Consider the following 27698-nt stretch of genomic DNA (forward strand, 5'->3'; position numbering starts at 1 on the left):
AACTTTCCAATATTTTCTCTGAAAACGGACTTTCAACAACAAACAACAACAACAACAACATTTTCTCTAAAATTAGGATTACTGTTTAAATTTAAGCACTCCACACCTCAGTGTTAAGGTTAGGCCCGATAGGGCACTGCCCGGCGCCGCAGGCGCTTCAAATCTGGCATGAGCCTGCCTTGGGGCGATAGAATACGAGAGCCGATGCCGGTTGGCCAACAAGTCCACATAGAGGGGGTCAAAACTGACCCTGACTGACCGGCGCTTAATATGGGCTATATTACGAAAGAAATTTTGCCCAATCACCCCCCCCCCTTGATATTTTGTGAGGTGGTATGAGAACCCTAGGAGTGTCACAAAAAAACTCGCCATGTCCGGAAAAAATCTGGATGTGGGTCAAAACTGACCAGTCGTATTTCCCTATATAATCCTTGGATTTTATGTGTAAAACAGAGGGTAATTTCAGGGTACTTACCCTCTGTACCTCAGGCTAATTTTTGGGATGCTCTTAGGTAAATTGCTATGCCGTAGGGCGAATCTATCGGTTTGACTCAAAGTTCTCGACGAGGACTAAAAAGTGACCGCGAGTGAAATTATCTTTATATGAGCTCTATAAGGAAAAACCCTTTGCCCAACGACCCCCCTTGATATGACCGCGAGTGAAATTCTATTTGTGTAAGATATATATGGGAGCCGGACGTTTTCCCGAAAGACACTTGCCCGAATGAGTTTGCCCGAAGTCCGATTTCCCGAATGGACACTTGCCCGAATGTGACAAATGCCCGAATGGACACTTGCCCGAATGCGAAATGCATCCGGGCATTTGTCGCATTCGGACAAGTGTCCATTCGGGCATTTGTCGCATTCGGACAAGTGTCCATTCGGGCATTTGTCGCATTCGGGCAAGTGTCCATTCGGGCATTTGTCCCATTCGGACAAGTGTCCATTCGGGCATTTGTCGCATTCGGGCAAGTGTCCATTCGGGCGATTGCCCCATTCGGGCAAGTGTCCATTCGGGCATTTGTCGCATTCGGGCAAGTGTCCATTCGGGCATTTGTCCCATTCGGGCAAGTGTCCATTCGGGCATTTGTCGCATTCGGACAAGTGTCCATTCGGGCGTTTGCCGCATTCGGGCAAGTGTCCATTATGGCATTTGTCACAATCGGGCAAGTATCCATTCGGGAAATCGGCCTTCGGGCAAACGGCATTCGGGCAAGTGTCTTTCGGGAATTTGTCGTAGACCCGATATATATATAAATAAATTGACGAACGACCCCCACCCCTATAAGACCGACACTGGAGGGTTACAAAAAACTTTATTCCCGTCGGAAAAAACCTTTTACGTTCGTTAGATTATTCCGGATGCCGTTTTTAGATTTTAGACCCTAAGCACTCTACATAACAGCCAATCACCAATTAATTAATCATTCAAATTCTCAACAGTCGTTTTTGAAAACCTAAGCGAAGCTGGGCAGTATACCTAGTATATAATATATATGTGTGTGTGTTGGTGTGTCACTGCTTTTAACGGACTGATTTTTAACTTGTAGTTATTGGACGATACTTGGAGTGCAATGATAATGCTTGATTTATAGGTGAAATCACAATTGTAAATAATCAAAACCAACCGTTAGCGTGGTTGAAGTGTAAACAGCAGGTGATTAAAACATTGCTTATTCTTAAAGAAATAAATATGCAAACAAACACTAACCATATAACTTTTTGAGAAAAGACATGGAGCCACAGCCGTTAACGATCCCCTGTTTCATCAGGACTATTTTGTCTCCAAGTACATCAGCCTCTGTTACGTTATGTGTTGTCATGATCAACGTCCTCTTATGGTGAAAACTCTTGAAAAAATTCCACAGGTCTCTCCGTGTTCTCTCATCTAGCCCGCAAGTTGGCTCATCCACAAAAATCGTCTGTTTTATACAACATACAATGAGCAAGGAACATGTACATTAGCTCATAAACAAAGTTTCAGAACATTAGGAATAATTTTAAATCAGTTTGATTGTTAATGTCATGAGTTATTTCACTAGAAAAACATTTTGGAATTTTGAAAAAGGCATTTAGATAACGGCTTGCCGTAGATTTAATGCAGCGTGCTGTACATACCTTTCTTTAGAGCATCAAAACGCCCTTTTTAGAAAAACAATTAAATAATAACCTTGAATTTCCCGAGGAATGCACTAGCTACACAAAGTTTCCGTTTCTGTCCCGAGCTTAGCCGGGTAGTTAGTACGCTGCTCTGATTGTTGAGACGTATTAGTGCAAGCAATTCCTTTATCTCGTCTTTGACAGTTGGGACAAATTCATGGCGCAGCTAAATCAAACAGAAATCATTTCTACTACTAGATCTTTTAGAGCAGAATACTAGGTATGAGCATTTTTGTTGTAAACAAAGAAAAAAAAAACAATCTAAAAATTGTGTCTTGGAAGACGTTACAAATTGTAATCCTAATAAAAGCCGATCTGCGCACTTGTCTATCTCTTTCCGTCACAAGCTCTGAGAACAGTATCTGCATCAAAATACGGAGAATTTAAAGACACGGTAGTATGTTGAGAATAATGTGTGATATATTACCATCAACATACGGAGAATTTAAAGACACGGTAGTATGTTGAGAATAATGTGTGATGTATTACCATCAGCATACGGAGAATTTAAAGACACGGTAGTATGTTGAGAATAATGTGTGATGTATTACCATCAGCATACGGAGAATTTAAAGACACGGTAGTATGTTGAGAGAAATGTGTGATGTATTACCATCAACATACGGAGAATTTAAAGACACGGTAGTATATTGAGAATAATGTGTGATGTATTACCATCAACATACGGAGAATTTAAAGACACGGTAGTATGTTGAGAATAATGTGTGATGTATTACCATCAACATACGGAGAATTTAAAGACACGGTAGTATGTTGAGAATAATGTGTGATGTATTACCATCAACATACGGAGAATTTAAAGACACGGTAGTATGTTGAGAATAATGTGTGATGTATTACCATCAGCATACGGAAAATTTAAAGACACGATAGTATGTTGAGAATAATGTGTGATGTATTACCATCAGCATACGGAGAATTTAAAGACACGGTAGTATGTTGAGAATAATGTGTGATGTATTACCATCAGCATACGGAGAATTTAAAGGCACGGTAGTATGTTGAGAGAAATGTGTGATGTATTACCATCAACATACGGAGAATTTAAAGACACGGTAGTATGTTGAAAATAATGTGTGATGTATTACCATCAACATACGGAGAATTTAAAGACACGGTAGTATGTTGAGAATAATGTGTGATGTATTACCATCAGCATACGGAGAATTTTAAGGCACGGTAGTATGTTGAAAATATTGTGTGATGTATTACCATCAACATACGGAGAATTTAAAGACACGGTAGTATGTTGAGAATAATGTGTGATGTATTACCATCAACATACGGAGAATTTAAAGACACGGTAGTATGTTGAGAATAATGTGTGATGTATTACCATCAGCATACGGAGAATTTAAAGACACGGTAGTATGTTGAGAGAAATGTGTGATGTATTACCATCAACATACGGAGAATTTAAAGACACGGTAGTATGTTGAGAATAATGTGTGATGTATTACCATCAGCATACGGAGAATTTAAAGACACGGTAGTATGTTGAGAATAATGTGTGCTGTATTACCATCAGCATACGGAGAATTTAAAGACACGGTAGTATGTTGAAAATAATGTGTGATGTATTACCATCAGCATACGGAGAATTTAAAGACACGGTAGTATGTTGAAAATAATGTGTGATGTATTACCATCAGCATACGGAGAATTTAAAGACACGGAAGCTCTAAGGAACATATAAGTAACACCAAAGTTATCACTTGCAAAAACAAGTTTAATCTAAGGAAACTACACAACAGTAATGGCGTCATTGATTGTAAGATTAAAAATATATTCATTAGTGACATTAAAATAAAATTTGAATATCCGACATTTAGACATGGTAGGATGTCACAAAATACTACATTCTAAAGAACCCCACAATATCAATTTGAAAAGAAGCACAAAAATAGTACTTTCTATGAAAATACAAAATATCAATTAAAAAAACTGTGCTCCAATTTAGATTCCTGATAGTACACACCCCTACCCTAACAGAGAGTTAGCAACAGCTGCTTATGAAAACAGGAAGACGATGTCTAGCTGACTTATTTTAAGAAAATATCGAAGCCCTGTAATTTTGATAAAATGTAAAACAGGAATTTCGTTTAAAAAATCTATCAAATTAAATTGTTTCGACCTACATTTAAAATCTAAACTCGAACCCACACAAACCTTGTAAACAAAGATCAAATGCTCCAAGCAAGTTAGCTTAGCCAGAATAATGTTTTCCTGTGGACACACTCCAAATTTCTCATAACGAACATCTGGTAGATTTTCAGTTATGTTACAGCCTTCCATGTAGACACTGCCGCTAGTCATTGGGACCAGACCTGCACACACCAAACGAATCTATTAAGGATAATCTCACTGTAACACTGCAGTTTTAAGGTAATGTATCTTATTATTCTATCCCAGCTATAGGGGTTATAATATCGCTGTAACACTGCAGTTTTATGGTAATGTATCTTATTATTCTATCCCAGCTATAGGGGTTATAATATCGCTGTAACACTGCAGTTTTATGGTAATGTATCTTATTATTCTATTCCCAGCTCTAGGTGTTATAATCTCACAGTATTGCTGCAGTTTTATGGTAATGTATCTTATTATTCTATTCCCAGCTATAGAGGTTTTAATTTCGATGTTACATTCTATTACATTTAAGGCTGAATTTCGGTGCCCATTTTACATTTACTTGGTAAATCTATTGCTAATCATTAGACCTGCATTATTACAGGCTAAAATTTGGTTTTCGATCGAAACAAGGAAATGTTGCTGCCACATAATGCTCATATAACGGTTTTGAGTTTATATATACCATCCGTTAAAACTTGTTTTTTTTAGGGTAGTGTTATGTTTATACCTATTATTAGAAAGAAACTTTAAGTTTTTAATTTAGTGTGTTTTAGGTGAGAATTGGAACCTGAAAAGGTTAGAGTTAGGGTAAGATTTGGAGTGTTGTTGTTACATGGCTCAGGAAGTTCAATTTTATGGCCAACCCCAACCCCCATGGCAAAAATAGCTGCTCAATCACCACAAATGTTCATTAAAATTAGATTTTTAAATCTTCCTTGTATAGATATATTAGTTCGCTTTAGTTATTGTAATACACTTTAAAAGTTTCACCTAACAGAATAGAGATCAATGTTGATTTCCCTGAGTTGAACTCTCCAAGTATCACAGTTGTTTTGTCTTTTAAAAAGTTGACGCTTACGCCATGGAGTGCAACGTTGTGACCAAATGTCTAAGAAAAAAAGTTAATTATATAACGTTGCAACGATTTAAAAGAAAGTTGAATAAAATACTTAAAAAAAACTTTTTAAAAAACCACGTTTTTCTTGTGGACTAAAAAGTAGAAAATAACTATTTACATACATTTGATGACAAAAAACGTGGGTACGTTCACCATCAAATTTCCCGACCCATCTGCCCGACCCACGTTTTTTGTCATCAAATGTATGTAAATAGTTATTTTCTACTTTTTAGTCCACAAGAAAAACGTGGTTTTTTAAAAAGTTTTTTTTAAGTATTTTATTTTCTCCTTTTTAGTCCGTTGCTACACATGAAAAACGTGGTTTTTAAAAAAGTTTTTTATATAGTTTATTTTCTACTTTATCTAATGACTTGATTAAGTATGAATTGACTAAGTGTTTATAAATACACGGACTAAAAAAATCTTGAGCGACCAGGATTCGAACCTGGGTTGTCGCGGCCACAACGCGAAGTACTAACCACTATACGAACACGGCCAGCGCGCTCACATCGATTGGGGCCGAAGTAACTGTGTCAACAAGCCTCCAGTCTTGTCGGTATCTTTAGAAATCATGTCCTCAATTTTATGGTCCTTTGGGCGTAATTAAATTAAGCTAACTACGGTCTCTAATTGCTAGTTTTTATGATTGCATCTGAAATTGTTAGGCGAAAGTAGCATGCATGCCAAATTTCAGGTCTCTAGAGCAATCAGAAGTGGGCTAATTTTCGATGTCAATTTTAACAACAAACAAATCCACACATCCACAAACGCGAAGCTGAGTTAAGAAAAACGTGTTAAAATACGTGCACGTTAACGGTCTAAACAGAAACCTTGGGCCTTTGTTCGAATTATCGATCTCTGCATGTTTGCCGTACTCTGAGTGTATTTAAACAGGTAAATTGAATAAACAAATATATTAAAAAAATATAAATAAATAAATGTTAAAATTATTTAAAAAAATAAAAAATAAAAAATGAATTAATGAATTAATAATAAATAATATATATATATATATATATATATATATATATATATATATATATATATATATATATATATGTTAAAATAAAAAATGAATTAATGAATTAATAATAAATAAATAATTTAATTAATTAATAAAAACATACATAAATAGATAAACAAAAAAAAAACAGATAGATACACAGATAAATAGATCAATAGATAAACATATGAACAGATGAAAAAGTAATCAGATAAGCTGATAAATAAATAAAAAATAAACAAATAAACAAAAAAAACATACAAATTGTATGTATTAATGAAAATGACTATAAACATATATGTACTTAGTTGTACATAAATATAGATCAATATACATAATTATATATACGAGCCGGCCCGCGGCATAACATACGCCGCTATTTAGTTGTTTCTAATTTTCAATAATTCATAATTTGTGAATTCGACAGTACCAACGCTGACACTGAAAATATTTCTTTAAAACACTATAAGTAGCTCGTTAAGGACCATAACCCCCCCCCCCCCCTTCCTTCCCTCCCCCCCTCCCCCCCCCTCCCCCCTACGTTTAAAATCGTTGGCTCTGCTTGTAAACATTTAGAGTGAACACAGCTCACTAAAACCATGTAGGGGTGGGGAGGTAGGGAGAGCGTTTGCAGCTTGTTTTCTAACGGCTCGAAGAAGAGAATTATATATATAGAAGATATATATATATATATATATATATATATATATATATAATTATATATATATAATTATATATATATATATATATATACTAGCCGTCCCGGCCAGGCCCTGCTCTGGCTTCTGTGAAAAACCTTTCTCTTAAAGACCATTATCTGTGTGTTTATTAATCATCATAAACCCGGCATTGCCCACCCGAACCACAATCAACCAAAACCTAAACAACAAAACGCAAACATAACGCTAACACAATTACAAATACAAACGAAAACAAAAACCTAACAACAAACCCAACCACAACCATAACACCAATACGAACACAAAGAAAAAACAACGAAAAAGCAAACGAAAACAAACCAAATCCAAACGCAAAACCAACCACAAACACAAACCCAAAGAAAAAAACACTAATGAAAAAGAAAACGAAAACAAACCAAATCCAAACGCATAACCAACCACAAACACAAATACAAACCCAAAAAAAAAACACAAACGAAAATGAAAAAAGAAAGAACAAAAACGAACCAAATCAAAACGCAACCACTAACGCAGACCCAACCTAAACACAAAGAAAACACTAACGCGAACATAAACGCAAAGTGCTCACAGTCTGACCCGGGGCGGAATCGCCCGTTTCAGCTTAACAAACTTCTATAGTACCCCAACTTATTCATAGTCTTTTGCACTCACTTAAACGAACGTAGGCGCCTAACCGAACACGGGAGGCCCGGGGCCCCAAATAGCACCCTGTCTGGGCGCCAGAGGACGCCCGGATTCGATTCACTTAAAGACTATAGTAACCTTTCTTATCCATACTCTATCGCACTGTTTAAAGCGAAATTATGCACCATAGCGCTCACAGGATAGCACAGAGCGCCAAATTGAACCCTGGTGGGGCGCCGGCGGACGCGGCTGTTTCAATTTAATGAACAATTATAATACTCCAAGCTTAACCGTAAAATACCTACAACATTTGCACTTGATCAATCCCCGCTAATTATGTAATTATTGTTTTCCCAACACCAAAACAAAGTAATAAAAAGTAAATTCTTTTCCACTAATGCAATGTTTTATAAAGGGAAGTAATTGTGTTTTCCTAATTTATCAAAGGGAAGTAAGTGCTAAAGGACTAAATATAAATAATTTTCAGACATAATTAGAATTTTTGTAAAAGATGATATTTTTTTAAAATGATGTTTAATGAACATGCCGACAATTATTATTATCAGTTTGAAAAATGAAAATTATTTCCCAACACTTTCAATAGTAATTTTTTAACTCATAAATTTAGACTATGAGCACGATAATAGTCTAACACTTAAATCCATAGAAGTATGTCAACGACAAACAAACTTATTACATGTTACATACAGAATTGAGCTTTATATATTAGATATATATATATGTATAAATTTTTACCTTGACTACATTTTTAGTAACAATTTCTTCAGTTTCATCTGATAGCAATGGCTGGATATACTTTTGGTGTTGAGGAGCTAGTTCATAAAACTGGATTGTTTTATCTTTTAACCAGAATCTTGCCTGTAATTATCATGCACAAGTAATAACACAAGACTTAAATTTTGTCTTTTAACCGAGAGACGAAATCTTTTTTGTGTAATATTCACTTATCCATCTTTTTTCTATAAATATTTTGCAGAGAAAATCTACATTATGATGACTTCTAAGAAATAACCAAATCGTGCTGTTTTATAACGCTGGTTTATAAATTATGATCAAGTATTATTATCAATGTAAACACTGTATTTAATTGCTTAAGGTATTTACAACAAACTATAGTTTATTCTTATTACTTACACTGAAGAGATGGAATAGAGCCTTCTGTAAACCTAATTCACCGGATATTATTGTCTGCAGATACCAGGTAAAGAGCAAGTTAAAGAGTGTATTACACGTCATCAAGATCATGCCTTGTTTCATGGAGAATGGGTAGTGAAAATGGCTGGCAACATGATCGTTGTCTGTTGAAACAAATCATAGAAAACCAGTTATTTACCTTTGAGCTAGTTATTGAGTTCAGTACACTTTGATGTCATTCAACTAAAAGTTAAAGTATAGAATGATAGGTTTATTCAAAATGTCCTTTTCCAATTGAAAAATTTAAGTTTAGCATGATGGGGTGATTACATTTTCTTATCAAATTGAAAATATAGTAGTGTCATGAGTTAATTAAGCTTTCTAGTAAAAATTAATAATGCATAGTTTAGTGAGATGGATTGATTAAGGTTTCTTGTCTAATTGAAAATTTTATGTTAAAAAGATGGGTTTATTAATTGTTTTATGAAGTGAAATGGAAAATGTTTGTTTCTGTTTGTTTTTCGCATCTGTTAGATTGGGTACTTGGTTAAAACTGAAATAATGATATAATATGTTGCGTATCGGTACATAGTGATGTTATGTGTTGGTTAAAACTGAAATAATGATATAATATGTTGCGTATTGGTACATAGTGATGTATGTGTTGGTTAAAACTAAAATAATGATATAATATGTTGCGTATCGGTACATAGTGATGTATGTGTTGGTTATAACTGAAATCATGATATAATATGTTGCGTATCGGTACATAGTGATGTATGTGTTTGTTAAAACTAAAATCATAATATAACTCCCCTCCCGTCATATACCCCTGGTATAAAAATAAAAATTTACCCTCTACACATATATTCCGATATTTTAATTTAGATATTTTAATTGTGACACCAATGCATTTAAGGCGACACATATTGCAGTGTCTCATGTTTTCCCAAGATATTCACTAAGTATTTTGTACCTAGACTACCTACCTTGTAAGCTGAACTTCTGTAAGACGATGGCCTCATGGCATACGCTGATACCAATATAATAAATGAAAGTGCCGAAGATGTTAGATAATACAGGTGATTTGACCAGGGTGATCAGAGTTGAAATAGAGCACACGGCCAAATAAGTTATAAATGCTATAACGTTAGGAAACCAGCCTAGATAATAGATAATATGTTGTAAGAAAACAAGCCTATTTAATACATGAATGGATGGGTGGGTGGGTGGATGGGTTGATTGATTGATGTATGGATGGATAGATGGATGGATGGATGGATGGATGGATTGATGGATGGATGGTGGATGGATGGATGGATGGATGGATGGATGGATGGATGGATGGATGGATGGATGGATGGATGGATGGATGGATGGATGGATGGATGGATGGATGGATGGATGGATGGATGGATGGATGGATGGATGGATGGATGGATGGATGGATGAATGGATGGATGAATGGGTGAATGGTTAAATGGATGGATTGCTTGATTGACGTATGGATGGTTGGATGGATGGGTTGATGGATGAATGGATGATTGGTTGAATGGATGAATGGATAATTGGATGAATGGATGAATGGATGAATGGATGAATGGATGAATGGATGAATGGATGAATGGATGAATGGATGAATAGATGAATGGATGAATGGATGAATGGATGAATGGATGAATGGATAATTGGATGAATGGATGAATGGATGAATGGATGAATGGATGAATGGATGAATGGATGAATGGATGAATGGATGAATAGATGAATGGATGAATGGATGAATGGATGAATGGATGAATGGATAATTGGATGAATGGATGAATGGATGAATGGATGAATGGATGAATGGATGAATGGATGAATGGATGAATGGATGAATGGATGAATGGATGAATGGATGAATGGTTGAATCGATGGATTGATTGATGGATGGATGGATAGATGGATGGATGGATGGATGGATGGATGGATGGATGGATGGATGGATGGATGGATGGATGGATGGATGGATGGATGGATGGATGGATGGATGGATGGATGGATGGATGGATGGATGGATGGATGGATGGATGGATGGATGGATGGATGGATGGATCAATGGATGAATGGATGAATGGATGAATGGAGAAACGGATGGATGATTGGATGGATGGATGGATGGATGGATGGATGGATGGATGGATGGAAGGATGGATGGATGGATGGAAGGATGGATGGATGGATGGATGGATGGATGGATGGATGGATGGATGGATGGATGGATGGATGGATGGATGGATGGATGGATGGATGGATGGATGGATGGATGGATGGATGGATGGATGGATGGATGGATGGATGGATGGATGGATGGATGGATGGATGGATGGATGAATGGATGGATGGGTGGATGGATGGATGGGTGGATGGATGGATTATACATTTGTATTTTACAGATAGAAGGATAAAGTAATTACCCGAGATAGTTATAAGGGAAACGATGAAACCGAAAGAGACGGTGTTTACGTTGGTCAGTATCAGCCAAAACAAGACACCAATTGAATTCTCGTGTTTTAGCAGGGTGCTATGAGGTTCGGTGCTTGTCATCATGTACAAAGTAATAAATGTTGGAATTAGTCCCATCATGCAACGGATGATCAACCAACTCATCCAATAGACACTTTTATTGAGGCCAAGAATCGACATTGAATGCTAGAGAAAAACAAAATATAATAATTGTTCAATGATAATCGCGATATAGTTTTTTTTAAAATTCCTATTTGGTTGAATGCTTGATTTATCTTTTTGATGTCGAATAACTGCGCACATTTTTGTTACACTTAATTGGACTCAAATATTTGGAAAAAGCATAAAGGTACATTCAAGTTTTGATTTTTAATTTCAAGAATTAGTTTCGTAATTATATCTATATTCTGTTAAAAATTACCCTATGTTCATGTTTGAACCTTTATGTAATTATGTAATTAAACTTTATATTATTATTTTCGGAAACACAAAAGCAAAAAATCTGCAATATGTGTAGGATTCCGAAATATGCGCTTATGTTGAAAATTTTGTGTGTGTTAAAAAGTAAAATAAATTAAAATATTAATAGACATCAATAAATTCATAGAAATATCGTTATTCAGAACCCCCCCCCCCCCTCCCCTGATAGCAGCCTCCTTTTAGTTACCTACCCGAAGTTTAAAATTGGTTCAAACTAAATTATCTGCCCCTAATAACCATCACTGAACACGGATCTAAGATTGCAAACATTCAGCGTGAACCACAGCTCACCAGACCATGTGGGGGTGGGGGTGGTAGGGATATGACTAGAGAGGAAGAGAGATGGCTGCTAGGCTCACTTACGGCTTGGTGTTTTCTATGGTGTACATCAGGGGTCTCCAAACTACGGCCCGCGGGCCGGATGCGGCCCTCGAGGTCTTCTGATCCGGCCCGCGAAGATCTTTTTTCCACAAAAAAAAATGAATGTTGAAGGTTCAAAGAAGTGCGGGTGGGTTTATTACTATTTATCCAAGGAAGACTTTCCTAATAATAAAACTTTTGCATCATAATACTTTCCAAATTTTAGGACAACATACAACCTTTATCAAGAATGAAGTAGGCCTACATGAAGAACAATCTGAGAACAAACTTGGACCTCAAATGTGTGTTGTCGGTCCCCGACAGTGTTTCTTTCAGACGTTTATCTCGGGTGGGGGGCACTTGAAATGTATATATATATATATATATATATATATATATATATATATATATATATATATATATATATATATATATATATATATATAAGAGATGCCTGGAAGAAACTCTTGCTCCCGAACTTATATTTGATAGTTAATGCGGCCCTCGGGCTGAAAAGTTTGGAGACCCCTGAGTGTGCATGAAGAAAATTATATATATAGACTGGGCGTACTGCATGCTTTCGCTTAGGTTTACGAGAAGCAATTTCCTAAATTCTTACCCTTTACATAAGCTGTGTTATCTATATATAAAGCAAAGTGGTCGGTGCCTGATATGGCACTTCCAGGCGCAGCAATCGCGTCAAATTTGGCAGGATCCTGTCTTGGGTTAAAAGAACTCGGGGGCCGGTGCCGGTCGGCCGAAAAGTCTACGAAGAGGGGTCAAAACGGACCTCGTCTGACCGGCGTCTTACATGGGCTATGTATCGAAAAAAAATTCCCACGTAGGAACCTTTTGGAGATGTACATCAGACCAAGGGGGTAGGGAAAAAAAATTGTGCTACTCTCGAGAAAATTCCGGAACAGTCTTTTAACTGACCAGAGGCCATATTTTCTTATAAAAACATACTACCGTTTTTGTAAAAAAAAAAATACAAATATCTGGTCGTACAAACCAATTCATAACTCCTGAGGTCGTAGATGTACCCGCAGGGGTCACTGTAAGATAGGCGTTATGGTCGGGAAAATTCCGGAAGGCCTTTAGAACTGACCGGTCCGAATTTCCTTTTTGAACATTGTTAATTTGGTGAAAAACGATGACTATATTCAAAACAATGTTTTAGAATTTTGTCTCGGTACATCTGGCTCATTATTTGCGTAGAGCTGAGTAAATGAATCGGCCTTATTGTATCGGTCAGCCTCTGCTCGCACGGCGAGTGCTAAAATGTGACCACGAGTGAAATTCTTCTAACACAACCTATAAATTAAAAAAAAAACTTGCCGAACGATCCCCCTGATATTTAATGAGGTCATAGACCGATCCTGGAGTGTAATAAAAAGGTGTTTTTTTTCTTGTCGGAAAAAAACCATTATGGTCTTTAAAATTTTCTAGATTCCGTATTTTCTTATATAAGCATAGCAACTATCTGTGGAAAAAGTAAACAAAGACTAAGTTATTCGTTCAATTTACAAGGGAGATAACTTTTTAAAATAGTTATTTTTCAAACAATTTTATACAATTTTAAACCTAAACCGAAAATGACGAATTATAGCATTTATTTCAGTAAAAAAATAAAATTGTAAATTAAGAAGTGCATTCTAATTTGTAGAAATTAATTTTAAATTTCAATGTAATATCAGTTATGGGTTATATTGTTCAGGGAAACTCTGTAGTTCTAATTACCTTTTGAGTCATATATTGCGAACATCACATCAATCTCTCTGAAAACGGGCCATAAACAACAAACAGCAATAACAACAACAATTTCTCTAAAATTAGCATTCTTGTTTAAACGTAAGCACTACACATAACAGCCAATTACTAATTAATTAAACATTAAAATTATCAATGTTTTTGAAACCCTAAGCGAAGCTCGGCAGCATACCTAGTAATTAATATAATAAAATAATAAAACTTAGCACTATTGCCAATTTAATACAAATATCTTAACAGTATAAAATTGATATTTTAACCTTTAATAACAAAGAAGTCACTTTCTTCTTCAATAATCTGATTGAATAAATGTATAAAACGTGGCCTGAAAAAAAAGTGAGAGAGAGAGTGAGAGAGAGAGAGAGAGAGAGAGAGAGGGAGAGAGAGTAAAGCAAGCTATTCACAAAGTATCCAGTACAAATCAGGGATCCAAGTCTGTAGAACGCCCTTAAGCCTCTTCATCACCGATGGTCGCATAATTTGAGTTAAGTAAATAAAAAAAAACCCGGGAGTTATCTCCTCTAAACTTTTTCGAATATTCTTATATAAAACAACAGGGGATGGGAACTCGGGTTATACTTGTGATTTTTAATCCATTTTAACCAAGCGAACGCCGAATAAAGATGTTCATAATGTTGCGCAATATTATTAGTACTTTATAAATTTAGATGCGTTTTTGAGAAATCGGAAATAGCGTAAATTAGTACTTCCCGTCAACGTAAATTACTCAAAATTTGACAGAACGAAGAGAATTAGATTTGTTACTTACATGTGAAATTTCATTTATCTATCTGAAATAGTACTCAAGTTATAGGCTTTTGAAAAACTCAAAGTAGAAAAAGTACCACTTCTGGTTATCGGAAATCGCTCAAAAGTTGATACGGATCTACGATTTTGATAAAATAGATATATATGAAATTTCATCCACCTAGCTGTAACCTTACTCAAGTTATCGTGTTTACACACACACACACACAGACACACAGACATACGGACAAGATTGCAAAAATATGTTTTTCCGTATCAGTGAGATGTAAAACATCGAGATTTGTAAAAATCTCGATTTTTTTTATTGCACGATTACAAGACTTTCTCTATACTTCGTATATACGAGAAAGTAAAAAATGCTATGCTTCGATAAGAAAATAGGGTATCTGTATAAATCTAACGGCCGTATCAGATTTTTCCGACGAACATAATGATTTTTTGTTACCTTCCAGGGTCGGTCTACGACCTTACAAAATATCAAGGTGGGGGGGGGGGGGGGGGGAGCAGGAAGTCGTTCGGCAATTAATTATTTGTATATTTCTCTCATATAAGGATAATTTCATTCGTGGTCATTTTTTAGCCCTTATCGAGGGCTTAGAGTCTGACCGACATTTTTCCCAATTCGGCCTAGCCATCTATCTAAATACATGCAAGAAATCAGCCAGGTGTACAGAGGTTTAGTACCTAAACTCTTTGGTTAAAATTACTGTTTTTAGAATAAATTACAATGATTATATAGGGAAATACGACTGGTCCGTTTTGAAGGATTTACATGTTTTTTTCTCAGATGTGGCGAGTTTTTTCTGAAACCCATCGATGTTTTTCTACAACCTCACATAATATCAAGGGGGCCTTTCGGCAAAAGTTTTTTTTCGCTATATGGCACCTATAATGAGAATATTACTCGTCGTCACTGTTTAGCCTTCGCTGTGCAAGAAGAAGCTGACGGGTAATTTTTCCATACGGCTCATTCATTTATCCCGGTCTACGGAAAAAAATGAACCAAATCGACATTGATTATATAGGGAATTCGGACAGGTCACTTCTAAAGCCCATCTGACATTTTCACGAAGATAACGCGTATTTTTTAGTAGCTCTCGCGGGTAATTCTACGACCTCAGGAGTTATGATTGGGTATGTACGTCTAGATGTGTGTATTTTTTAAAATAAAAACAGTACTATGTTTTTATAAGGAAATATGGCATCTGGTCTGTTAAAACAGTGTTCCGGAGTTTTCCCGAGGGTAGCGCTATTTTTTTCCTGACCCCTTTGGCCCATGTTCTTCCTCAAGAGTTTTCAACGGGTTCCTAAGTGAGAATTTGTTTTTGGGTATATAGCTGATAGAAGAATTTCACTTGCGGTCACTTTTTAGCCCTCGCCGTGCGACCAGAGTCTGACCAATACATTTTCCATACGGTCCATTCATTTACCCAGGTCTATGAAAAAAAATGAGCCAGATGTACAGAGCCAGTTTTTAAACATTGTTTTGAAAATAGTCATCGTTTTTCACAAATTTAAGAATGTTTATATTAGGAAAACTTAGACCGGTCACTTCTAAAGCCCTTCCTGAGTTTTCCCAAATATATATTAGTTGTTTTTGCTACCCTCCGAGGGTCGGTCTACGACCTCAGGAGTTATGAAGATGTTCCTACGAAGGAAGTTTTTTTCTCGATATAGCTCCGATCAGCCAAAGTCAATTTTGACCCTTCTTCTTCTTGCAGGCGCCTAAAATTTTACAGGTACGGGCGTAAGGTGAATAGAAGACGGGAACAAATAGGTCAGACTCTACATCCTCACCGAGGGATACAAAGTGACCATGAATGAGAGGCGCCTTATATAATCTTTAGGTCTGTAAATCTGGGTATTTCTTTCTTACATATGCTTTGATAAATGAATACACCGTATGGGAAATCTATCACTCGAGGCCAGGGGTCGGCAACCTGCGGCTCGCGAGCCGCATGTGGCTCTTTGGATGACTAGATGCGGCTCTCCAGTTCCATGCACAAATAGAACTAATTATTTATGAAAGCCGCTTGGGCACCAGGCCCAGCCCCACAGCCGTGCTCTAGCCAGCCCCGTGACGACAATTCCATGCTTGCCACTGTCAAAGTGCCGACTTATTCGAATATCGAGAAATGGAGAATGTAATTTTTACAGAATGCATTTCTCTACCTGTTAGTATGCATTAATTTGACCTGAGTGACGAAGTATTTTTTTAAAATTATTAGCTTCCTACGGTCAAGCCGGGCACTGGACGGGTGGGTACGAGTTTACACTGGGCTCTGTGGGGTGGAAGATACGTCTGGTGAGAACCAAAGGAGAGAAGTGACCGATGTGTGACCTACTTAGGTCCAGTAATGTTTTATTTTGACATTGTATAATACCTTATATGGATTGATGGTGCAACTACCGGGAATTTTCCACTGTCTTATTAAGGGTGTCTAGGACCCAGAAATTTTCCATCAAGATCTGATTGATTGATTCTGATCAGATGACCATCCCAACCAATGGCTACATGAGTTGAGGATAACCTCCCCTGTTGCATAAGTCTTTAACTGGATCGCACACTCGCAACACGAGGCAGTCTACCTTGATCAAACGGTCCATTATGTCCAGGCCGTCCATTTTGTCCGGCAATAGATTCTGACCATTTGAACGTGAGAGAACTTAAGTCCTGAGTGTGCTATGCTTTCTTAAGCTGTTTTAGTATTCTAGTATAATATTACTTGTCGCCAAGTGATTCTTGAAGCTATAGCAGTGTTGTGTGACCTGTGGCTATTTTTATACAGTGTTAAAATCTGTGATAGTATTTTTTCTTACGCTTTGTAAGTTGTGTTTTGTTATTTTCTAAATTAAATATTTTATCTCGTTTAACCTAGTGTTCTGCCACAACTGTGTTCGCTTATCAAAGGTTGTATGCAGATTGAATGAGTTGTTAACTTCAATAGTATCACTAGTTTTCCCTAGACATCGAAGTCGAGCCCTAGTGTGTTGTTGAGTTAGTGTTCATTCATTTAGGCTTTAAGTCATTTGCATATAACCCCGAAAAAGAATCCGGGGACGTTCACCATCTATCTGGCTGGTAGATAGGTAAACGTTACAGATGCAATAATCAAACCGACACCCCAGCCAGTTAATGCCTGTCTAATGGGAGACACATCTTGAGGGGGTGGTGTCCGTAAACAAAGAAAATTATTATCTTCTAAAGTAGCAATATAAACATAAAGTGATATTTCAACGCCAAGGGTAGACAAAGGTACAGATATATATATATATATATATCACTTTATGTTTATATTGCTATTTCAGCTACAACGCCTGCTTCCACCCTTCACCATATCTTCTAAAGTGGACTGGGATTGTCCTATTGGTATATTATTTGATTACTAATTTTATCATTGCCGAGTTAGCGAAAATACTTTAATACGTTTTGGGAGAAACATGTTTTTCTATAAATAAATGTTTTTTCTTTTTTAAAGCTATTTATATACCTAATCCTAATAAAGTAATAAACTTTTATAATAAAATGTTAGTGGCCCTCTAAAAGCTGGGAAATTTTGTAAATCTTAACTTTTGGCTCTTCCGTCTCAAAAGGTTGCCGACCCCTGCTCTTGGCAATAGCAGAGGGCTAAAACGCGACCGCGAATTAAGTTATCTTTACACTAGCTATTATTCAAAAGCGAATTTTTCCAAACGAACCTGCCCCTCCCCCCCCCCCATCCGATACTTTGAGAGGTGGCAGACCAGTGCCCATTGATGCCAGGAAAGACGTGCTATATCTGGGAAAAATCGGTAAAGCGGTCAACGCTGACCGGTCATATTATTTTATGCTAACATTGTAATTAATGTGAAAAACAGCGGGTCATGTTCAAAATGTTTTGACAGTACTTAGGATATGTACATCTGGATAATGCTTTGTATGCTCAACGATAATATGGCTAGACCGTATGCACAAACTTGGACAAAAGAAGTACCTCCTAAATTGCTAATTATTTAGACGATGTTTATACTAATTTAATCCAAAAAAACTGACGCATTTTACTATTCGATGGAGTATTAATTTCCTCACAAGTTAAAATAGTTGTCATTTTGTTTTTAGATCTATAAGATCTGGAATCTCTGTCAAACCAAATACATTGTTTTAACTAATAAAGTAGAATTTGGGCTTTTTTAAAGAAAAGTTTGGTGAAATCAAAATCCATTATTAAAAAAAAAATGGGCCTATAGAAACATTTAATAATTGAATTTTTACTGAAGTATGATAGGCCTTTAAATCTTTCATACTACAGTCTGTTAATTAGCAATTGAATAGGTTAAATTAGGATATAATATACGAAAAAAATATTATTTGGTGACTGACCATTTTCCAGTGGGAAACTTGGTCGTCTAACAAAATATAAAATATTATTCCCGAACGTGACTAGCTGAACCCAAATCTTACATGTATGGCGATAGACTAAAATTGAAGCGTAAGTGAACTTGCAAAACAATGACCTAAAGACAAAGCACGTTTTTCATTTTGGTGGTTTGATGAAAAAGAAACATAACATCACTCGCAATCTCAAATAGCGATGTTCTTGTTATGAAGCATGCTATAAGGCTACTGACACATAAACCTACAAGAACTCACAAAGTGTATAAACTAAGATTCCTATGACCTTATTAATGAAAAAAATATCATTTCCCCCCCCCCCCCAATCCTACTTTCTGTACGAAAAGATCAGTATCCGCCATGAAATTTTACTTGACATTATTGGATATCTGACATTATTCATATTTCCTTTATGTCGAAAACACCTGAAGCTTTCAATAGGCCTTACAAATTATACATATCTGTTATTTTCCAGGTCTACTTGTGTTAGTTTTTGCTTTTTTTTCTCATTTCGCAATGTACTAAAAAGACTACTACACTTTTCTATTAATAATTCGATTCCCGCCTTATCTTCAGTATTATTTGTTCTTTAAGTAATAATAAAAAATTTTATTGTAAAGGAATTTTGATCGCTTTCATAGACAAAAAGTTTATGGCAGAAAAAATAAATATGCTAACTTTTAAAATTCTCGCATTTTGTTGGACCTTGTAGAATTGTGACCAGTAGCCCTATGAAAAAATTGTCGTTACTAGAGTTTGATATATACTGGAGTAGAAGATGTATAAATGTTATTGCTATAAGTGCATACAATTAAAAAGTCTTAGCTTTTTAAACGTGTCGAGAAATTCAAAATGGCGGATGTTTTTTTTTTTTTTTTTTTTTTTTTTTTTTTTTTTTTTTTTTTTTTTTTTTTTTTTTGGTTTTCATGATAATCAATTTTATTTTTACACGCTTTTTTCGCTGTTCTGCAGTTTAATAATTACTTTCATGTGCCAAACATAGAACAAGTATTTAAACGGCCCTTAAGATAGAAACTTAAATATCTACTTAAGACAAATTACTGGTGCTGAAAGCTGAATTGGTACAGACAGTTTAAAAGACTTCTATGTAACAAACTGTTTTGTTCCTACCTTATATCGCATTAAATCATCGTCAACGATCCATTTGGACGTAAACACTGCTAGCCAAATAAAGTAGAACGGAAAGAGAAGTCGCAGTAAGATGACGTTACCGGAAGTGTCGACAAAATGGCCAGGATGAGGCAACTCTTGCATGGAGATTTGAATGTCAGCATTATTAGTTTTGCCCAGCTTTAAGTTCCAATAACGAATGTAGGTTTGAGCTATCACTAGTTGAGTTGTAGTCAAATAATCAACAGATTCTTCTAAAAAGAGATAAGTAACAGTTTAAGATTACAACAATTGTTTTCGATTAAATCGTTTTTTTCCTAAAATAAGAATGGTCAAATATTAGTCTCTGATATTTATGACCGTCTCTGTAAGCATGGTCGTCTAAATTTAACGGATTAAGTTTTAATTGTTAACTTGAGACCGAAAATAAGATTGGTTAATATTATTTTAAGAGAAAGCGAAGGATCAAAATTTATCTATGAGATAAGTAATGACGATAGTTAAAATAATTTCTCATGGATATATCTCTGTAGCAGCGAAAAAGGAAAAAAAAATGTTTTAGGTTACTGGGTTGATGTTTTATTTGTGTGTAAAAAAATCTGTTTTTAAGTAAATGTACATCTGTTTTTGTGTATGAGCACACGAATGTTTCTGTTATTTTGCGAATGCTAGTATAATATGATTTAATTTTTAAAATGAAAATGTATTATAACACATGTGACTGATAATAAAATATGGGGTATAACATAAGATGCAAATGTTTATAAAATGTGAGGGAAAAATTGACATCAATGAGTCTTCAATGAAACTTAATATAAGATTATAGCTATTGCATGACGTAGATATTCTTTGTCTTTCAAACCAAAATTTTACCATGAGTACTTACTAAAACAATCAAGAAACACATCTGTTGGTGTCTTTGCATTGTCTAACAAAACTGTGTAGGTTAATATAGATTCATTTGTGGAGCGCTCAAACTGGACTATGTGACGATACATAGAAACTTGTTCCATGAACTCCTCGGCCTCTTTGAGCGAATTGAATGCTAGATGCTCGGGATCTTGAATGTTAAAAAAATAGATAAGCATAAATGAAAAAAAATCTCTGTTATAAACGTTGAGCCTTTCATCTGGTACTAGTCCTTTCTATGCTGTGTGAAATAAGTAACTTCACATTTGTGTGAAATAAGTAACTTCCCATTTGTCATATTTAAACTGACAGTTTGCTCGAAATATTTTCCATTTAAGCTGGATCTATAACGGACGATAGATAAAAACACTACAGACAAAAGCATTTGGGATTAAGTTCTGTTTTCGGTTAAATTTCCGAAAGCTGTTTCGTTTTCGGTTAAATTTCCGAAAGCTGTTTCGTTTTCGGTTAAATTTCCGAAAGCTGTTTCGTTTTCGGTTAAATTTCCGAAAGCTGTTTCGTTTTCGGTTAAAGATCATGTTCAAGTCAAGTAAAAATTTCTGGTAAAATTCCTGTTTTCTTTTGTTTTCCTTACTGTTGTGCTAACGATTAAGGGTTTGTTTGATATTAAAAATCTGATTCTGGTAAAAGTTATGGTCCAGTAAATGTTCGTGTTCTAGTTTCGTTTCCATTTCAAGTTAACGTGCTTGTTCCATTAAAAGCTTCAGGTCTCGTTAAAATTCCAGTTCCATTTTAATTTTGAGTTCAGGTTCAATTTCCTGATCTTGCTCAGATATAACTTATGACATGAAAAATAAACCCAGCTCCGGTCCAATTTCCTGATCAAATCCAGGTTAGGAAATTTCAAACAGAAGTTAAGTAATGGGTTCCGGTTTATTTTCGTTTCCGATTAAAGTTCCGAATCCGGTTTAAAGGCTTAGATAAAGAATTAGGGCGGTGATAGTTAAATTGCCGTTTCTGGTGAAATGTCCTGTACCGGTCAATGTTCAGGCTTAATTTTCCAACCGGAAAAAAGTTTCCGTTTTCTTGTTAAATTAATAAAGGCGTAAGTGAGGTGGGGGAGGGGCGGGAGGTCGGCAGCCTTGGTGCCGCCCCTAAAGGCGTTAGAAGGGGTAGAGAAAGAAAAACTTAAAAGCTCTTTTTAAGGTGCAGTTTTGCCAAACGAAAATGGCTAGGATTTGTACTGGATTGATGGGTAGAAAACTCTTTTAACGCATAGAATAGAAAACAAATGTAACGCGTAATGTAGGATTTCACCAGCCATTTTTGTAAATTATTACGCGACTAGTTTTTCCACGATCCTTACGATTCTATTGACGTGAGAGATCACAGTATTAAAGAGAAATAATTATCACGGATTCTTAGGGTTAGGGTTAGCATTCGGTTGGAGCGGGAGGGTAAAAGGCGATACTCTTTGCCGAAATTTTAAGAGCCAAGAAAATTAGTATTGTGTACCGAATAAATCATATTTTGATTGCTTGATTCACAAGAAGTACTAGTACTGCGATTTTCACATAAGTAAGGACACTAGATTTGCTAAACGAAATGATGGTATAACACGGCGACTGCTACTGCTTTGTTACTTTGTTTTGTTGTTCAACTGATAATTGAAAACTGTAATAGACGACTAAAAGTAAACCTAATTAGCTTGCACTTTTGACAAACTACACTCTAAAGCAGTGTTTTTTTAACCGTTGTGGAGGTATCAAACTCCACCAGTTTCATATGCGCAGTAACTGAACCCTTGTTAATAGTTTTATTATCACACTGATCAAATCTGAGCGTAAATAATATCGGGCGTGTGTGTGTTGACCTCCGCTGAAGCCATGAAACCGACTAACGGAACCTCTTGGATCGATGAAACCTAGGTTAAGAAACATTGCTCTAAACTCTTTTGATTTTTCTTCTTTTTAATTCTTTCGAAGATCGAACCCTAATAATCCAGCCCCCCCCCCTCCTTCCCCCATTTCTATTTCAAACGATTTCCTTCATGACTTTTTTGGTCTCCTTCTTTCCTCTTTCCATGTGGACATAACACCAGCATCTGCTTACTGATGTTATTTACTGTCTTTCTGATATTGTGCCTTAAACACTTAATTTTTTTACTCTTTTTTCATTCTCCACTATCTATAACCTACCTCTCAGCCATACAGTAAAAGATACTTCACATTAAGCTATAAATCCTTCTTCTTCTCCGTTCTTAATTTTAGTGTTGGAAGGGATCGAGCCTTATCTGCCAGAGGATTTGAATTCGAGTCTTTTTCGAATTTCAAGGCAGCAGTTTTTTGATCTTGGTGTTGTCTCTCCTAGAAGAGTGGCTGTCCCCAGCAACAACGAGCCTCATCTGCACGAGGGTTCGAACTCGAGACATTTCGGTTTAGCAACCTTGAGCTTTACCGACTCTACCACGCCGACCCCTATATAAATCCTGATTGAGTTTTTTTTTACAATGCATTTAAATTCCGCATTGTCTTAGAATGTTAAAACGCATGTAGTCGCTGCTGATTGTAATCTGTACATCATGGGTGGTACCATTATCATTAAACCAGTTTTTGCTTCTTCATCCTTTGCAATGTGTTATGCATTAGCTGTTGACTATGTGCGAGAAGGCAGCGCGCATCTGCAGACTCCAAGACTTCAAAATGTTTTTTCCATTGGATTCCAGTTTGTTTGTTCTAGCTTGTTTAATTATTCAATCAACTAATCAACCAAATACTCATGTCCTATTCCAATGTGAACAATACATTTTCTGATTGTTTGCTACGCATCTTAAGGGGAATTGAATCGGCGTCGATTAAGTTTTAGGGAACAAAAATCAAACACAGTAATTATTAAATGTTTTTCTGGACTGTCGCACACACACATACACAAACTCACATATATATGGATGTATATATATATATATATATATATATATATATATATATATATATATATATATATATATATATATATATATATATATATATATATATATATATATATATATGTATGTATATATATATATATACATATATATATATATATATATATATATATATATATATATATATATATATATATATATATATATATATATATAGGTGGGGTAAATTGAAAGCTCGCCTTGGGCGCTGGGAGGATTCGCTACGCCGTTGTAAATTGGTTCGAGATAAATTACCGTTTCCGATTCAACTTTAGTTCCAGATCAATTTCTATACCGGTTCAATGTATAGATTTAGTTTGAGGTCCGGATATGGCTCTTGGTTTCGGATTAGAAAAAAATACCGCTATCAGCATAGCGCCTGTTATATTTCATCTATAAATAGCGTGGAAGTTTGTGGTAAATAATATGCACATTTTGAAACTATTGAATACTAAAAAGGGAACGTTATTTAAACCGTGTAAAAAATTTTCTAGTAGCTATTTCAAAAAGTTGTGGTGACAAAAGTTTTAATATATACTGAAATATAAGCAATTAAATTTGATTGCTATAAGTGCATGAATAAAAAGCCTCCGCATTTTCAAAAATCCCTTAAAATTCTAAGTGGCGGAGGTTTGTTTTTTGGGATTTTATACATTTTTGCTGCTTAATACTTACTTATATGTGCCCAACATGGTAAAAGTATTCAAAAGTCTTTAGATCTTAAATTGTAAAACAAAAAAAAAAAAACCCGGAGCATATCCCCCTAATGCTTAAGATTACGATTACGTTTACAACTGTAGTTATGTTTATAGTCAGGTTTACGTTTACGTTGACATTCACGTTCAATACATCTTTATCTTCATTTTCATGCTTCTGTTTGTAATATTAATTGTGTTTTTTGTTGTTGTCGTTGTTATGGTAATGTTTAGAGATTGGTTTAGAGTTATATTTATTTTCTCAAAATTTGCGTCTAGAAATTTAATTGGAACTTTAATATATTCCCAATACATGGGTAGCACTTTGTATATGCTGCTTACATACAAGTCATTGTCCTTTACACCTACTTTATTGTAGCGCTTTGTATATGCTGCTTACATACAAGTCATTGTCCTTTACACCTACTTTATTCACAAAGGGTAGTGTAGCGTCTGGCTGGGAAGTCTAATTTAAAATATATTTAAAATATAATTTTCTTATAAGAACAATATTTGACATTAAATCTGAAATATTATGCCAAAAATTGTCCGCCATAGAGCAATAGACAAATACCCCAGTACGCGCCATTACTTAAGCCTACACAGTACTACAGTGACTTGGTGTTAAGACACATACCAGTAAAAGGGACTTAAAATAGAAATACGTACGTGTAAGGGGTTCTCTTCCGATACGCATCATGTCGGAGTAAGCCGTTTCCTTGGGAAAATAGCTCAAGGGATGCCAGCTTCGACTCTTGTCCAATACTTCTTTATTTAAATACAACGTATCAAATCCAAACGTTGCTGATTGCTCATAGAACGTGTAGGCCAACAGAAAAGACATCAGATATGGAAAAACTGAATCAATGCAAGAATTTAAAATACAAATATTTTCTGTTCGTCTATGTACACGTTCAAGTAAATCTGTGGCAAGCGGTGAGATTTCCAAAAAAGTGGGACGCTAGCAGAATATGGGTTAAAACGTTTTTTTTTTGCATTTCTTTTCAGTACTTTAACATTTTTTAATAATATGACTAAAACTGTTGCACACCAAATGCACATAAAAATCAGCGTACAACAGTGCGATAAATAATAGGTCACCCAACTAATTTTAGGACATTTGAATTATTTCATAAAACGTTTATAAGGCATCCAATCAAGTCAAATCATGTTATATTGCATTAGCATTGGGTCTTGACCCACGCGCCAAATTTGAAGCGGTCAGTTGAAGCACGACAGAAAACTAGACATACAGAGGAAGGAAGGTCTATAAAGCTGGTCACAAGAGACGAACAAATTGTCTGTGTCTGACTGACTGCCAGTCTACCTACCGGCTGGACTGCCTTCCGTCGGTTTGTCTGTCTCTCTGTCTGTCTATTCCACCTAACACCGAAGACCATTTTCAGTACAGCAGTTAATTTACCCCGCAATATACATGCATACATATATAAAACCAATTCATATACCTATACATATACCTCTACCAATGCTTTTGCTTACGCCTACGACCATACCTATGCCTAAACTTACGTCAACGCCTACAATTACATCTACAACTACCCCCATACAGACACCTACAGCTTTACACACACCTACACCTACGCATAGACATACACATAAATACAAACATACATACATACAGTGCCGGCGCCAGGTTATTTAGCGCTTTAGGCAAAACTTATTAACCCCCCTTATATACATTTGTATATATATATATATATATATATATATATATATATATATATATATATATATATATATATATATATATATATTTACTTATATACATTTGTATATATATATATATATATATATATATATATATATATATATATATATATATATATATTTACTTATATACATTTGTATATATATATATATATATATATATATATATATATATATATATATATATATATGTATATAAATCAATAAATAAATAAATAAGTAAATAAATATACATATATATATATATATACATATATATATATATACATACATATATACATATATATACATATATACATATATATATATACATATATATATATATATATATATATATATATATATATATATATATATATATATATATATATATATATATATATATATATATATATATATATATATTTATATATAATCTCGATGAACTACTCTCTTTCTCTCTCTATTTTTTTACATATTACAATGTATTTAACTTGATAATTTTATATTTATCGGCACTGGGTGAAAACGGGTTATTGGGAAAATATTTGTGGGACATATCGCCACGATTTGTTTGACCAATATATATATATATATTTAACCAATCGATAACGAGTGGAGTTGTCCAGTTGTGGAGTAGAGACATATGAATAAAGGCAGGGAGAGAGAGAGAGAGAAAGATAAAGGTACTGAACCTATTTCCACTAGAATCATTATGTATGAGCGTCTATGTTGATGCCATGTCTTATAGAGTAATGCTCCCATCTGACGCTTCAGAACTGACTCTCTGCTCATGATTCAGAAAACACAACCTAATAAATAAAAACACTAAAATCAGGTGAATCATAATTTAAGAATAAAACTATACACAATCAGGGATAAAATATAATTAACGAGCCAACCCGCGGCGTATCATACGCCGCTTATCAATTGTTTTATTTTCTACTTTTCAGTAATTCATAATATGTGAAATTCGACAGTACCAATGCTGACACTGAAAATATTTGCCTCAAAACAATATCAGTAGCTCGTTAAGGACGATAACCTTCCCCCCCCCCCCTCCTTTTCCACAACCCCAACCCCCCCTCCCATGAAAGCAGCCTCCTCTTAGAGATTCAGGGGAAACCACTCTAACTTACAGATGGCCGCTGGTTATAT

General features: G+C 35.2%; 1 protein-coding gene across 1 annotated transcript in view; it reads right to left on the minus strand.

Annotated features, from left to right (window-relative positions):
- The window catches only part of LOC131937154 (retinal-specific phospholipid-transporting ATPase ABCA4), a 76258-nt gene extending 48932 nt beyond the window's left edge, over positions 1-27326 (minus strand). The window contains exons 1-12 of the mRNA XM_059294354.1: positions 27236-27326; positions 25503-25691; positions 21190-21363; positions 20304-20557; positions 11374-11608; positions 9904-10077; positions 8915-9078; positions 8516-8638; positions 5305-5422; positions 4351-4508; positions 2171-2326; positions 1712-1922 (exon numbers count right to left, since the gene is read on the minus strand). Coding sequence (XP_059150337.1) covers positions 1712-1922; positions 2171-2326; positions 4351-4508; positions 5305-5422; positions 8516-8638; positions 8915-9078; positions 9904-10077; positions 11374-11608; positions 20304-20557; positions 21190-21363; positions 25503-25691; positions 27236-27305 — 2026 coding nt within the window. The 5' untranslated portion in view covers positions 27306-27326. The remainder of the gene's footprint in view (positions 1-1711; positions 1923-2170; positions 2327-4350; positions 4509-5304; positions 5423-8515; positions 8639-8914; positions 9079-9903; positions 10078-11373; positions 11609-20303; positions 20558-21189; positions 21364-25502; positions 25692-27235) is intronic.
- Between the last annotated feature and the right edge of the window lie 372 nt (positions 27327-27698).

Source organism: Physella acuta, unplaced genomic scaffold (genome assembly GCF_028476545.2).
Source record: "Physella acuta isolate Inbredline_101_S28 unplaced genomic scaffold, ASM2847654v3 ptg000200l, whole genome shotgun sequence".
In the NCBI taxonomy this organism is placed as follows: Eukaryota; Metazoa; Mollusca; class Gastropoda; family Physidae; genus Physella; species Physella acuta.